The 14878-nt window shown below is 39.0% G+C and overlaps 1 protein-coding gene across 1 annotated transcript; it reads right to left on the bottom strand.

The window, feature by feature from the left end:
• Positions 1-790: 790 nt before the first annotated feature.
• LOC121998469 (putative disease resistance protein RGA3) lies at positions 791-5047 on the bottom strand. Its single transcript, XM_042553412.1, has 2 exons — positions 1501-5047; positions 791-1053 (listed from the first exon to the last, which is right to left on the bottom strand). Exon 1 carries the CDS (start codon positions 4905-4907, stop codon positions 1572-1574), a length of 3336 nt encoding a protein of 1111 aa, XP_042409346.1. The 5' UTR covers positions 4908-5047; the 3' UTR covers positions 791-1053; positions 1501-1571.
• Positions 5048-14878: the final 9831 nt, after the last annotated feature.

Consider the following 14878-nt stretch of genomic DNA (forward strand, 5'->3'; position numbering starts at 1 on the left):
TAGGACTTTTTTTTATTTTGCATTCGGTCTTCCAACTGTATGAACTTTTCACTTGCATCTGATCTAATGATCTACTTGAGTTTTTACCTTTTACTAAGAATACAGTCTTTGATCATCTTGAATTTTCCTTATCTTACATTTGATCTTCCAACTTGCATTGACTTTTCATACACACTTGTTACACAAGTGAAGTCTCATTTCATTTACCTTAACTTAAATCACCTTAGCCATGATTGTATCGACAATTTTAGTATGTTTAGTTCAAAAGGTTTCAATGCAATTGAATATGAACCGTTATAGTCAAGATTTTAAATAAAGAATTATGGTAGTTTTTGATATTAGTTATTTATCTTATATTTATTTATTTTATTTCAAATGTAAACAAAATATTTAAGTTTTAATGAAAATTTAATATTATGGGTTATATATATATATATATATATATATATATATATAGTCCTCGATTATAATTAATTAGATTAAATTTTAGTTTTTTTATGATTCTAAAGGCTAGCTAGTTATAATAGAGTTTAAAAATAGCTAACTAATATCAAATTTATTGGTACTTTTAAACATAACAATCGATATAAAATTTTAAGTAAAAAAAAAAACATAACAGCTATACCAACGATTTTAAAGTGTATTAATCATCCTGTTTCAATTTATGTGTCGATCCAAGTATCAATAAATTTTTAAAATTTTAATGAAATAAAAATATATTTCTTTACACTTTTCGAGATGCATTATATATCAAGAATCTCAATAACAAAACATTTAAGATAAACTTATATTAAAACGGTCACTCAATATCAAATTGTTTATTTATTACATAATTATACATCATAAAACAACAACAAAATTCCACACAACATAGTAATAATCCTTAAAAGAGAAAAATCATAATGCATCCCACAACAAAATAAGTAGCAATGTGACATATATATAATAAATCATATATATGCGAACAACTTAATTCATAAAGCACAACAGATGCACCTATAAAAAATAACCATGATCTTATATATGCTCAGCCAACTCCCTCGACTTTTTATCCTACGATTAAAGGAAACAAATCAATATTATTATATTGAAAAATTAAAGGATGATAACAACACTATACATATATAATTGAATTGATGTTTATCCTCAAGTGTTTCACATGGTCCGTTTTAACGTTATATGAAGAGAAATAAATTATAGGATTAATCTATAACCGACGCCAAATGATTAAGGGATTGGAGGAATAATTGATATTTATCTTTTAGAAGTATTCCGATCAATATGATCACATTTGAATTACAATATATTTGTCTTGGAAGCTACATACAAAGCATATTGTGCCATTGTTACATTTTATCAAGATATAAGTACTTTATTTAATAATATATATATAATTATATAAAAGAAATCATGTTCTATCCCAGCAAACAAGCAGTTTAGTTGTGTAACTATAGAAATACTGTTATTTTATTCAACTAATTAAATGATTTTCTAACTTACCTTTCTAACCCTGTCCGGTTGAATACGAGGAGCTGTTAAATATTAACACAGGGAAGATGTGAGATGATGGGTCAATCTTTGCCTGTCTTCTTTTCGCATCTTCTTTCCAATTCTGGACAATCGAAAACCCTCAAACTTTTCAACATAGGTAGATTCTTCAAATCAGGCACACTTTGTAATCGTGGGCAGTTCTCGATTGATAGTAAACTAAGAGACTTGAGATGCTGCAGCCAGTGAGGCAAAGTCCTGAGATTGGAAAAATCATCTATGTATAGTTTTTCTAGCACACTGCTTGTTGGTTCTGCTGTCATCAGTGGATCCAATTCATCATCACAACAACAAATTTCTAATTTTGCGATTCCGTACTTCGGTTTGTATCCATGTGCACCGCGTAGACACAATTCTTTGAGCGTGTGTAAGGATTGCAGTTGCCCACGTAAATCGACTGTGTTGCCACAAATCTGTATTTGGAACTCTTGTACTGAATTCAAGATTTGTACGAGTTCTTCTGGCTGCAATATTATACTCGGACAACCTTTAATGGTCAATAAACGAAGCAATTTTAGGTGCTGCATTTCATCCCCAGGAAGAGATTGGAGTTGTCTGCATTCTGTAATTTGTAATTCCTCCAAGGATGTGAGGTTTCTGATGTAACCACTTGGAAAAACTGTCATGTCGCGCATCTTATCCAATTTGAGATCCGAAAGAGAAGTCAGACTTCCGATGCATGAGAGTAGGCTCCCTCTACAGCATGATATCTCAAGGTGTTGGATTGTAGGAAGCCTCGGCATACTTTTCAATTTAAGACAATCAGAAAGCCGCAACAACTGCAGTGAAGGGAACAACTTACCGTCACCATCAGACTTTGACCATTCCTCTAGATTATCCATCCGAGTCAAGCAGAGCTCTTGAAGGGAAGGAAAGCCTCCGTCCCCATGGAACTCAGCACCCATCTGTGTGATGCCATCCATTTTGCATAATTCAAGCTTCTTAAGAAACTGTAGATTTCGAAACTGAGGAATGTGCTCACAACCACAGCAGCTTTTAAGGCTCACTTCAACCAAATTTGGCAACTGTGACTTCATCAACCATGCTGGAAATTGTCGGCTCACATAATCCTTTATACACAACTTCTTTAAGCTTGTGTTGGGACAAAGATCATCCAACATGGCCTCGTCATATCTTTCTGAACCATTAAACTTTATGCATAGTTTATTCAGGTCTTTATTCTTCAAGATTTTTAGTCCACCACAAGAGTAATTAGTAAAATTCTCGGAAAATATGATATCCATTTCTCCATGAAGTTTCAAATTCTCAAGTTCTGTAATTGGGCATGCGTCAGGTCCATCCCCAGCAACAAAGACAGGTAAACTTCGAAGATTAGTTAGCCGTGACAATCCCCGAGGCATGTGTGTCAATCTAAAATCTCGAAACTCATGACGCCTGCAATTAAGATCTCGAAGGCTTTGCATATTCCCCAAATCTTTTGGTAGCTCTTGAAGTTCCATATTCCAACTGAGATTGAGATACTGTAAATTGGAGAGAAGGGTAATGGAGTCGGGTAGAACTTCAATACAATTGCTAGATAAGTTGAGGTACCTCAAATATATCAGATTTCCTATTGATGTTGGCACCTCCTTGATCTCATTGTTACTTAAATCTAACACCCGCAAGAATTTCAGTTCTGAGAAGTCAATTTTAAGTAGATTGCCATTCAGAGATAATTTGCAACAATTCAATATAAGGGTACGCAAGTACAATGGCTTCTTGTCTAAGGCCTGAGTAATTTTTGATATATCTGCCAAGTATAGGTGCAAATGATACGTTCTGTTTCCAATATCTTCCACTGAGTCTTCAACATTCCAATATACGTTTTCAGACATTGATCGTGCCAAGTAATGCATCAAGTCATGCATCGTGCACTTGGTTACATGAGGATGAACTTCTAAAGGGTCCGAGAGAAAGAATGATCTCAGCACAAGACCATCAAAGACACGGTTGGCCTCTGTTTCAGCATCAAAATTTCCTTCCGAATGTATAAAGCCATAATTTGCTATCCACAGCTTTATCAATTCATCCTTTTGCATCCTATAGTCTTTCGGGAATAAGGAGCCAAATGCAAAACACTTCTTTGACTGTGGAGGGAGAGTGTCATAACTCAACTTTAGTACAGCTAGCACTTTCTGTTCCTTATCTTGGAGCTGCCATATTTCACTCTTCAATACCGAGTCCCAATAAGTCTCATCTCGAGTGCCATAGAGCATGCTACCAAGAGATATGGCAGCTAAGGGCACACCGCCACATTTCTCAACAATCTTTCCACCAATTTCCATCAAACTTTGATCCACTGCTTGATCTCCAAAAGCAAATTGTTGAAACAAGGACAAACAATCATCTTTGGACAACTGTTGTACTTGGTGGGTGGTGGTATTGGATGAGCCCATAATTGAAGAGACCTTTTGGCTACGGGTTGTCACCAAAATTTTGCTTCCTTTCGCCCCACATATTAAGGTTGCTTTCAGTACCTCCCACTTTTCTTGATCTTCATTCCATACATCATCCAGCACGAGCAGAAATCTCTTCCCAGATAATGCTGTTTCTAGGTTCTGCCTCACTAATTCTATTTCTGAGATGTTGACCGGTGCACCAGTAGCCAGTTCTAAAACAGACTTCATTATCTTTGCATGATCAAATTCAGCCCCGACAAGTTTCCACATTCTTGGACTTGCAAAGTGATCTTTCACTCTCGCATCATTGAAAACAAGCTGAGCAAGTGTAGTCTTTCCCAGGCCACCCATCCCAACGATGGCAATGACCTTCACTGTGCCATGGTCGCTTTCATCATCATCATCATCCTTTGTTAACATGTCGACAATCATATTCTTCTCTGGTTCTCTCCCTATAACAACCAAACTATTGCGGGAGTGGGTATCTCTGTGGAGACTTAGTTCCGACATACGGATACTGCCTTGTGGCAAATTGAGAAGAATGGACTTTTGCAGCAAAATATCATCCAGACTTTCTGTTATAGCTTTAATCATGCCACCTACCCTACTCTTAAGCACAATTTGATTATTAGGGGAGAAGAAATCACGCACCGACCTTAAAGAAGTGTTTGATCTCTGCTTCTTCTGCGAGACTGTGGTGTCATAGTAATCCACAACATCCTCGAGATCGTAGGCCAAGTATTTGAGCTTCGTCAGCAAGATCTTCACAGCAGCATCAATAAAAGGGCGGGAGTCGACATCTTGGATCACCGCGTCAATGATCTTGGATAACTCCTTGAGCTTCTTCATCTTCGTTTTGTTACTTGCAGTTATTGCCTTGAGTTTCTCCTCGAGTTGGAGGAGATCTGACACATTCTGGACCATGAAGCGAGACGCAGCAGTTACTAAAGTTGCTTCCATAGCTCCGGATGAATTAAGGATGCACAAGTTGTTGGGTGTGGATCTGGCTAATGATAGATATCAGCTTGGAGGAGAACATAGAAGTAATATTTTTGCAGGGCGACGACTTCTTCAAGTCTCTCTTTTTGATGAATTATTAAAAAGGGTTGGGTCTCCATTCTCCAATAATTAAGATTATTTACAAATTCCAGCTCGCCATGGCAGTGACGTGGGTGGTTATTTCATTGAATCTACCCAGCGGGTCATTAGGAGTAGAATAGTATTAATTTAGTTGTTGTTTTTTTTAATTAGCTATTAAAAAAAAAGTTAAGTTTTCCTTGTAATTTTTAAGTTTTGTTTTATTTTTTTATTAATGCTCTAAATTTAAAAATAAGAATATACATGGATTTAATCCAATCAAAACTCATTAATAAATTTGAAAAAAAATAAAATAATAAATTTAGTGGGTCATTAGGAATGCAACAATATCAATTTAATATAAACCTAAGCTTCTTTTATTCACTTTATTTTTCATATTTTCTCTCTTCTAAATAATCTATTAAAAATTAGGTTTTTATTTTTAATTAAGGTTCTCTTATAATTTTTTAATTTTATTTTATTTTATTTTTTAAGATTCTAAATTTAAAAATAAGATCATAATTGGATTTAGAAGATCATAATTATGCAAGGATGTAAATTTAAAATAAATATGAGCTATTTTCTTTAAAGTCATTAATGATTTTTGGTATAAGTTAAAAATAAAAATAAAAATATGAATATATTAAAGAGGTATCATGAGTTCAATATAATTAACTTGATATAAATCTGAAATTTATTAAAGTTATAATGACTTTTGAAGAAAGTGTTTGATAAAATAATTATTTTTTACATTGGTTCAATTCATTTCACGTAAGAAAAAAAATTGTTTTTATTTTAAGTTTTTAGATCGTAATAAATGGAAGAGTATTTTGGAAAAGATATATATCTTTCATAATATATAAATATATATATATATATATATATATGATACATAATTTAAAGATGTCTTTCTCCATCAACTTTTTAAAAAGTTTTTCTTTCTTTCTTTACTTTGTCTTCTTCAACATCTTTTTAAAAAGCTTACTTTGCTTTATGCCTTAAACAACATCTTTTTAAAAAGCTTACTTTGCTTAATTTATGTCTTCATCTTCATCCTCTCTTTAAAGCTTTCCTTGCTTTGGCACCCATTTCACTTGAGCCAAAGAAACTGGTCTGATAGATCGGAAGAACTAGACTAGAGGTTGGTTGGTGACAATCCAAGTCTAGTGATCGACGACAACGAAGAAAAGAAGATCGCGAGAGAAGAGAGGAAGTTAGGGATGAAATTGCTATATATTTTAACTTATAGAACATTAAAATAATTTTAAAACTAATTAAATTGCACAAAATTTAATTCTTTTGAGCATAAACTTCAAATTATATACTGAAATTACAGAGAAGAAAAGAAGTAAATTAGCATTCACCATTAAGTCATAATCGTCACTCACCATCCCTCCAAGAAAGCTTTTTCTTTAGATAACCATATCGATAATTAATGAAGAAATTGGATGAAACTGATCATAAGAAAATACCAGACTCACTACTGTTCAAAACGAAATAAAGATGCAAAAAATGATTAATTCATATTCCCACATCTTCCTTTTTCTCTTAACACAGAGGACTCCATTTCTTTCAAAACTGATTCTTAACATATCGACACACTGGAAGCTTAATAGACCACAGACCAAACATATATATCAATATATATATATATATATGAATGACAACCCGAAGTTTTATATATCTTGTCCTGAATGGCGTTTTGAAGCTTGAAATCTATATATATATCCTTAAAGAGGATGGCACGCATGCATGGCACTTCATTTTGAAGACTGAGGACTTGAGACAGGAAGTCATGCCTGAAGCCCAAGATCCTACACAAATGAAAAAGGGTAAGAACAACATCATTAGTTTAAGACGTGCGTGCATAATGAATAAACTTACAGCTGCGTACGTTGCTTTAATTTCCTGAAAGAAAAACAAATTCAATATTACAAGCATAATGATACACCTTTGTTAAAAAAGTAAGATGACATGTCCAGCTAACCTCGACCCCTTACGAATCTAGAGGTCAAAGAAAAATAATTCAATATATATTTTAATGGCGTCGAGCAGGAGGATAGTGATTATCTTACGGATTTTATTGATTCCGTTAGTGTGTAGCAAAACTTTTGCATTAATAATATATTTCGATAGTGCTGTTTATTTCCTTATTTCCAAGTATTCTTCCGAATCAACATGTTTTATAAGATTATTTCTGACACTCGTGTCGAATCAGTAGAATTAATACAACCCACAGGATAATCACTATCTTGCCCGACGTTAATTGGTAACCAAGCTCTTATTTTGCAAAAAGGTGAAATCCGTTACCCTAGCACCTCCTCCCCCTAACTGTCTCACTCCATTGGGAGGAAATAAATCAGGTACTGAGCAGGCCCCTATCTAGGAGGGTATTTCTAGGACTTCACCAAGATTTGACCATTGCTTAATTCTGCAAATCTAGCTAACACATGGTTACTCGCTCGCTTAGGACGGTATCAAAGCTCCTATTGGAGCATAAAGGTGAAGCTGTCACCTTAGAGATTGATGCGGCGATATACGGAAGCCCACCTGGCACAGGGTCAACTATCAAGGTGGTGGTCAAAGTCAAGGTGGTCAAAGCAAGGATGTCAAAGGGCCGAATGGAGGACGATTGCAATGGCCGGTCAGGACAGTCAGTGCTCGACCGATGGGAGACATGTCCAAGCGAACCACCTGCCCAGTTCATGATAATATGATTAGATAATCAGACGCTCAGTGCATAACAGCAAAATGCTGAGGAGACCGAAGAGCTGGTCCGAATGGGGAGAGCATATTACTACGCTGTCACTGCAGGAAGAGCAACTGAGGTCGACAGAGTGAAGGGATCTCGGTCGAACGCCTACCCTTGCTCGGCCAAGCAATGGGACCCTTGTCATCTCTCTGAAGCCGACGGAGCGGAGGAGTCTCGGTCAAGCGGCTGCCCTGTTCGACCAAGCAACGGGACCATTGTCGTATCTATCGATATCCTTCTAGAAGATAGTGTCGCTGACACGAGACATGGTCGATAGGCGAATCGTACGGCGGAAGCTTCTACTGTCTTGTCAGGGATATGCATGTCTTGTTAAGGTATGGTGTCATAGGTACTTTCCTGACATGTCCCTTCATAGGACATATTGAAAAACGTGCCCACGCTTCGAGGAGTGTGTATGTCACCCACCAAGGCTCTATATAAAGTGGAGTCCATCACCGGCAGAGGTACGCGTCAATCACTGTTTGCACTAGGGTTATTGTTGCTCCACTTTCTTCCACTATTTCGGTGACTGACTTGAGCGTCGGAGGGCCAACGTCGGAGACCTCTTCCCTGGCTCGACACTGACATTACTTGTTTTTCAGAGTGGAGCGAGGTCTACAACTGGTCAGCGAAGCCGCTAGATCCTCATCTTTCCACCTTCCCGCTTTCGGACAGGATCATTTTAGCATTGTCTGTGGGAACATAGCCTGCATCCGAGATGAGAAGATGAAGGACGTTGGATGACTCACCATGATGATGCCGACAAAGGAGGAGCTCGACATGCTTGTACAAGCCCAAGCGGCAAAGATAGTGGAGCAGCAACAACAACAAGCGTTGGTCGAACGCCAAGTGCATGAGCTCGCGGCATCAGCGGCAGGGCAGCAAGCAGCATATGGAGACCGCGCAGATCATGCATCCGTTTGAGGAAAAAACAAGAAGTCAACCGGCATGTACGAGGAAGCACCCAATGCGATGATTTCCTTTCACTGCGCGCTGTTCCAAACTCCAACAGAGGAACGAGGCTGAGCGGACAAGGACCAGGGGTCTTCCTCAGATGACACACCCGTTTGGGACGCAAGAAAAGGAAAGGCACCAAGGGAAGATGATTTGCCCGAGCGGATCAATCAACAATTCTCGCGGGGGATTCTGGACGACCCTCTGTACATCGATGGGGTGAAGTATCAGGTCTTCCTCACCACCCTATCCGGATCCGCACAATAGTGGTTCAAGAGATTACCACATGGGACAATTCACAGTTTCAAGAACTTTTGAGCGGTGTTCTTGCACCACTTCGCCAGTAGACAACGCCCAGAAGACAAGCATCAACTTATTCTCCTTAAAGCAAGGGCCCCGGGAATCATTGAGGGCCTACATACAACGCTTCAACTAGGTGGTCATGGACATCCCAGTGGTCACCTCAGATAAATTGGTGAACGCATTCACCCATGGGCTCACCGAGGGGGAGTTCTACAGATCGCTTATTCGGAAGCCGCCGAGGGACTTTGACCACTTGCAAAGGAAGGCAACAGAATACATAAACGTGGAGGAAGCCCAAGCGGCCAGAGGAAGGGAGGTGCCGACCGAACCCGTAGCAGTGCCTGAGCGATGTAAGTCGAGCAGTCGTCAACCTCCTAAGGGGCCTCGATTGGGGGGGGGGGGGGGGGGCCACAATCACACCATGAGCCCAGGACGCATGCTGTGTAGTATGTGGCATCCAGTTACCCAAAGGCTGCAAAAGGCAAGGTGTGGACACCATTGTTCTGCTCCTTCCACCAGTCAGTGATGCACAACACACGGGACTGCTACGACCTGACGTCGATAGCTAGTAGGCCGGCTCCGCAAGGATATCGTTGTCAATCACCATCTCCTGATCAGCGACATAGGCGCCAATCAACCTGGAGAAGGGAGGAAGAAAGGACGGCGACCGAACCACACCCTCATCAATCTCAGAGGAGGAACAACCAGAGTCCTGCCCAAGCCTCTGTTGAGCGGAGCAGACCTTCGACTTGAGAGGAGGAGAATAGGAGCAACGCCGCTTGGGGAGACATATGAATGATCACTAGTGGGCAGACCGATGATGATTCCAACCGAGCGAGGAAGTCGCACGCTCAACGACTTGAGATCCACACTGTTGGCTACAGCATGGAGAAGGCCGAAGGACCCGAAATCAGTTTCGGCCCGAAAGACTTAGAAGGAGTGGAGATCCCTCATGACGATGCGTTGATCATCCGAGCGGTAATCGCTAATTACACTATTTACTGGACCTTTGTTGATCTAGGGAGCTCGTGAATATTATATTCAAGAAGGCGTTCGATTAGCTATAAATCGACCGGAGCGAGTTGCTGCCCATGACGACCCCATTCTACTGATTCACCGTCAACGAAATCTTGCCAATTGGCCAAGCCCGCTAGTCATCTCACTAGGGGAGGAGCCGCTAAAGAGGACAAGGACGACAAATTTCATTGTGGTGGATGCGCCGTTGGCCTATAACGTCATATTGGGCCGACTAGCACTCAATCAGTTACGACCGGTGGTGTCCACCTTCTGCCAAAAGATTAAATCTTTTGTGGACGACAAGGTAGGCAAAGTCAAAGGCGACCAATTGGCCGCTCGGCGATGTTATATTGAGATGGTCAAATCTGTAGCAAGGGTCGCTCGGAAGAACCGCGCTTGGAGGTGCATGCTATTATGGAGAAACCTCCTACGTTGGTCTGTGAAGAAAAGGAGGTTCAGATCTACCCAAACCGGTCGGAGGCAACTACGTACCTTTGTCGCCGTCGACCTGGAAAGCGAGAAGAAGGTAGAGCTAGTCGCCTGTCTTAGACAAAACCACAATGTGTTCTCCTGGTCGACACACGAGCTCTCGGGCATCTCGCCGAGCGTGGCTCAGCACGAGCTTCATGTCCGACCAGACGCTCGGCTAGTGAAGCAGAAGAAGTGGGACTTAAGCATAGAACAAAACCTGATCATCCTTGCATAGATAGAAAAACCACTGGAGGTCGGTCATATCCGAGAAGTCTAATTCCCAAGCTGGCTCGCTATTGTCGTGCTAGTCTCCAAGCTGGGCAACAAGTGGCGGGTCTGTATAGACTTCCGCTATTTGAATAAGGTGTGCCCGAAGAATTTATATCCACTACCCAGGGTAGATCAGATGGTGGATTCTACAGTAGGCTGCGAGCTGATTTGCATGCTCGACGCGTATCAAGGATACCACCAAATGCCGCTCGCTTGAGAGGATCAAGAAAAGGTCAGTTTCATCACGACTGATGGAACGTATTGCTGCACTTCATACTGTTCAGATTGAAGAAAGTCGACGTCACCTACCAGAGGTTGATGAATAAGGTGTTCTAACGGCAGATCGTCCGCAACATGGATGTATATGTCGATGACATATTACTAAAATTCCTCCGAGTTGTTGACCTTTGTGTAGACATTAAGGAGACATGTCGAACCTTAAGGACATACGGGATAAAGCTAAACCCGAACAAATGGCTGTTTGGCGCAAAGAGTGGTCACTTCCTCGAATACATCGTCACCGAACGGGGCATCGAGGCGAATCCGAGCAAAGTGGAGGTGCTACAAGATATGCCCCTATCCCACAACTTGAAGGAGGCCCAACGGCTGACAGGACGGATCACCGCGCTGTCAAAGTTCATTTCCAAGTCATCCGATAGAAGTCATCCGTTCTTCAAGGTGCTGCGCTGAGTGACAAAATTCCAATGGGACGCAGAGTGCGACAAGGCGCTGGAAGAGCGTAAGGAGTATCTCAACTCCTTGCTTGTATTGGCCAAGCCGAGTGCTGACAAATCGCTCTGGATTTACCTATCATCCATCGAGTATGAGGTTAGCTCGGCAATAGTAAAATAGAATGGTCACGAACAACAGACTACTTGAAGGCTTTCTTTTTTTATGGGTTCGATTATTAAAAAGCGTTGGGTCTCCAATAAGATTGCTTACAAATTCCAGCTCAGCTCGCCATGGCTATGTGGGTATTCATAAATCACCCAGTAGGTCATTAGGAGTAGAATACTATTAATTTAGATTATATTTATAATCTTTTTCTTTTTCCCTTTATGTTATTTTCCTTTTTTCACATGTAATTAACTATTAAAAAATCAAAATAATAAAATAAGTTAAGTTTTTCTTTTAAGTTTTAAGTTTTTTTATAATTTTTTATTAATGCTCTAAATTTTAAAATAAGAATATAGATGGATTTAATACAGTCAAAACTCATTAATATATTTTTTTAAAATAATAAATTTAGGAATGCAACAATATTAATTTAATATAAATCTAAGTTTTTTTATTTTTCTCTTTTGTTTTTAAAATTTTATTTCATATTTTTTTTCTCTTCTAAATAAGTTATTAAAAAAATTTAAAAATAGTTTTTTTATTTTTAATTAAGGTTCTCTTATATTTTTTTTAATTTCTTTTAAGATTCTAAATTTAAAAATAAGATTATAAATGCAATGATGTAAATTTAAAATAAATAAGATCTCTTTTCTTTAAAGTCATTAATGATTTTCGGTATAAGTTTAAAAAATTAAAAAAATATGAATAGATTAAAGTGGTCATCAGGATCATGAGTTCAATATAATTAATTTGATGTAAATTTGATTTTTTTTAAAGTTATAAATGACTTTTGGTGTATGATGAAATAATTAATTTTATGTTTAATTTTTACATTGGTTCAATTCAGTTCAAGCAAGAAAAAATTAGTTTTTTATTTTAATTTAGACTGTAATAAATTGAAGAGAATTTTGGAAAAGAAATATATCTTTCAAAAAAATATAAAATATATATGATAAATGATTTTAAAAAATTATCTAAATGCATATCATTTGGCAAATTAGCGGCTAAAGATGTCTTTCTTCGTCATCTTTTTAAAAAGCCTTCTTTGCTTTATGTCTTCTCCAGCATCTTTTTAAAAAGCTTTCTTTCTTTGCTTAATTTGTCTTCTTCGACATCTTTTTAAAAAGCTTACTTTGCTTTATTTTTTCTTCATCTTTTTAAAAAGATTACTTTGTTTAATTTAATTTATGTCTTCTTCTTCCTCATCTTTTTAAAACTCTCCTTGCTTAATTTTTTTCTACTTCATCATCACTTAAGCCAGAGAAGCATGTCTCATAGATAGGAAGAACTAGACTATATTAGGTGGGTTGGTGGCAATCCAAGTCTAGTGATCGACTGATCATGTTTGAAAATCGAAGATGATGTACTAGGTGGGTGTCAACGATGTTGACCGAACGAAGACTTTTGGATTGAAGAAGGGGATATAGGCCGGTGCGTGGCTCCTCTCTATGCACACTCAAACGAAAAATAGAACGTCAGTGCCTAAAAATCAGGGAAGGGGTCTCTGGCAAAGGCCCTCCGACGCTCAAATCAGTATAATGCTCAAGCGAGAAATTGAACAGTAGAAAGTATGTGCGTAAATGGAACTGCTGTAAAAACATACCTCGCCATCGGAGAGAACCCCCTTTATATATCACCTCTATAACCTCTACAATTATGAGGTGACAGAGAATGTCGGATATCAAAAGTTGTCAAGTAAGGGAATATATATAGCATGGGAGGCACATAGTCACCGTCCGAGGAGTCTTCCACTACTTGTGCACACCCTTTTTATAACTGACGCTATTAATAAGACGGATGAAGGAATTGTTGGTGCAATCGACCTAAGTTGATCGGTATGATCATGATTTTGATATGTGTGTCAAAGAGTTTAAGTTAGGATGTCACGCCCCAGAGGAGTCCCTGTCCAAAGAAATTTCGACAGCATCTCCCCTATACAGCGGACAATCTGAAACTTTACTACATCACCATATACCTCAGCCACAAGCGGCTGGAATAATAACAATAATAAATAGACAATAATACAGATAACCACGCAGTTTATAATAATCAAACTGAATAGTAGTACGATGACTCGAAAACAACCTTACTCAACTACACTCATAAAGCTCAAAACATATTCCTACTCCACTACACTCGTAAAGCTCAAATCCGACGATAAAACCAACTTACCTCTTCTGCCATCTAGGCAGGCATGTAGTAAAAGCAAATCCAAAACCAAATCCATCGACATCACAAAATCCATACAATGTCCATACCATCAAACAGAACAAGTTTAGCATAATCTAAATAAGAAAACCAAAAAAACCAACAATATCCTCGTGGTCTGCAGGGGACTAGCGACTGGAACTCTCTCCTGACAGCATCAACCTGAAATAGCAACGGAGGAGGGTGTGAGTCCAACACTCAACAGGTACAACTGATATGCAAAATAAGGAATATAACAACTAGCACTAATTATACGTACAGTTTCCTGATACAAGAAAGATAAAATGCAACTGAGAAATGCAGGAGAAAAGCTGTACTAACCCGGACCAAGGTATAAGGGTAACAGGGTCATCAGACCGAGGGTGTCATAATCCTGTATGCATGTCAATCATATGCATCCATATAAATGCAGCAAGTAAATGCAACAAACACAAGCAATAAATGCATCATGCATATGATGTCAATGACATGGTCACCCCTGACGCCAGTCATCCATTTTACACACAATGGTGAGTCCGAGTGGGTAGGGCTGTGACAACCGTGCAATCTGACATCACTGCCCCTGATGAGTGATCGAGTGGACGGGATGCTGTCGGAGTACACACATACTCCTACCCCAAATCATAAATGGGGGAGCGCAATGCTCTCATCTCCCGGTACACAATGACGGGGAGGAAATCTCTGCCGGCTACCATGCTGCGTCACACTACCCATGAGCGGACCAACGGAGCCAAACAGAGTCCAACTGCCTGCCGGCTACCACGCTGCTACACTAAACCAATGGAGCCAAACAGAGCGGAACTGCCTGCCGGCTACCACGCTGAGTCACCAGACCAACGGAGCCAACAAGCAGAACTGCCACACACCTGTCTGATATACCACTAACCCATGAGTGGTGGTGTGTACAGATACATGTAACTGGCGATGTGCTCGATAATAATGGAGCAGACAATCGCACAGCATGCAATCATGCAAGATGATGCATGACACTAAACATGGAAATATTATGAACAACATAACAATAACAATATAAACAAATACA

This window comes from Zingiber officinale, chromosome 6A, assembly GCF_018446385.1.
Source record: "Zingiber officinale cultivar Zhangliang chromosome 6A, Zo_v1.1, whole genome shotgun sequence".
NCBI classification, from domain to species: Eukaryota; Viridiplantae; Streptophyta; class Magnoliopsida; order Zingiberales; family Zingiberaceae; genus Zingiber; species Zingiber officinale.

Bases quoted from the DNA above. Each gene is read 5' to 3' on its own strand.
- LOC121998469 (XM_042553412.1), bottom strand. From the start codon at position 4,907: ATGGAAGCAACTTTAGTAACTGCTGCGTCTCGCTTCATGGTCCAGAAT.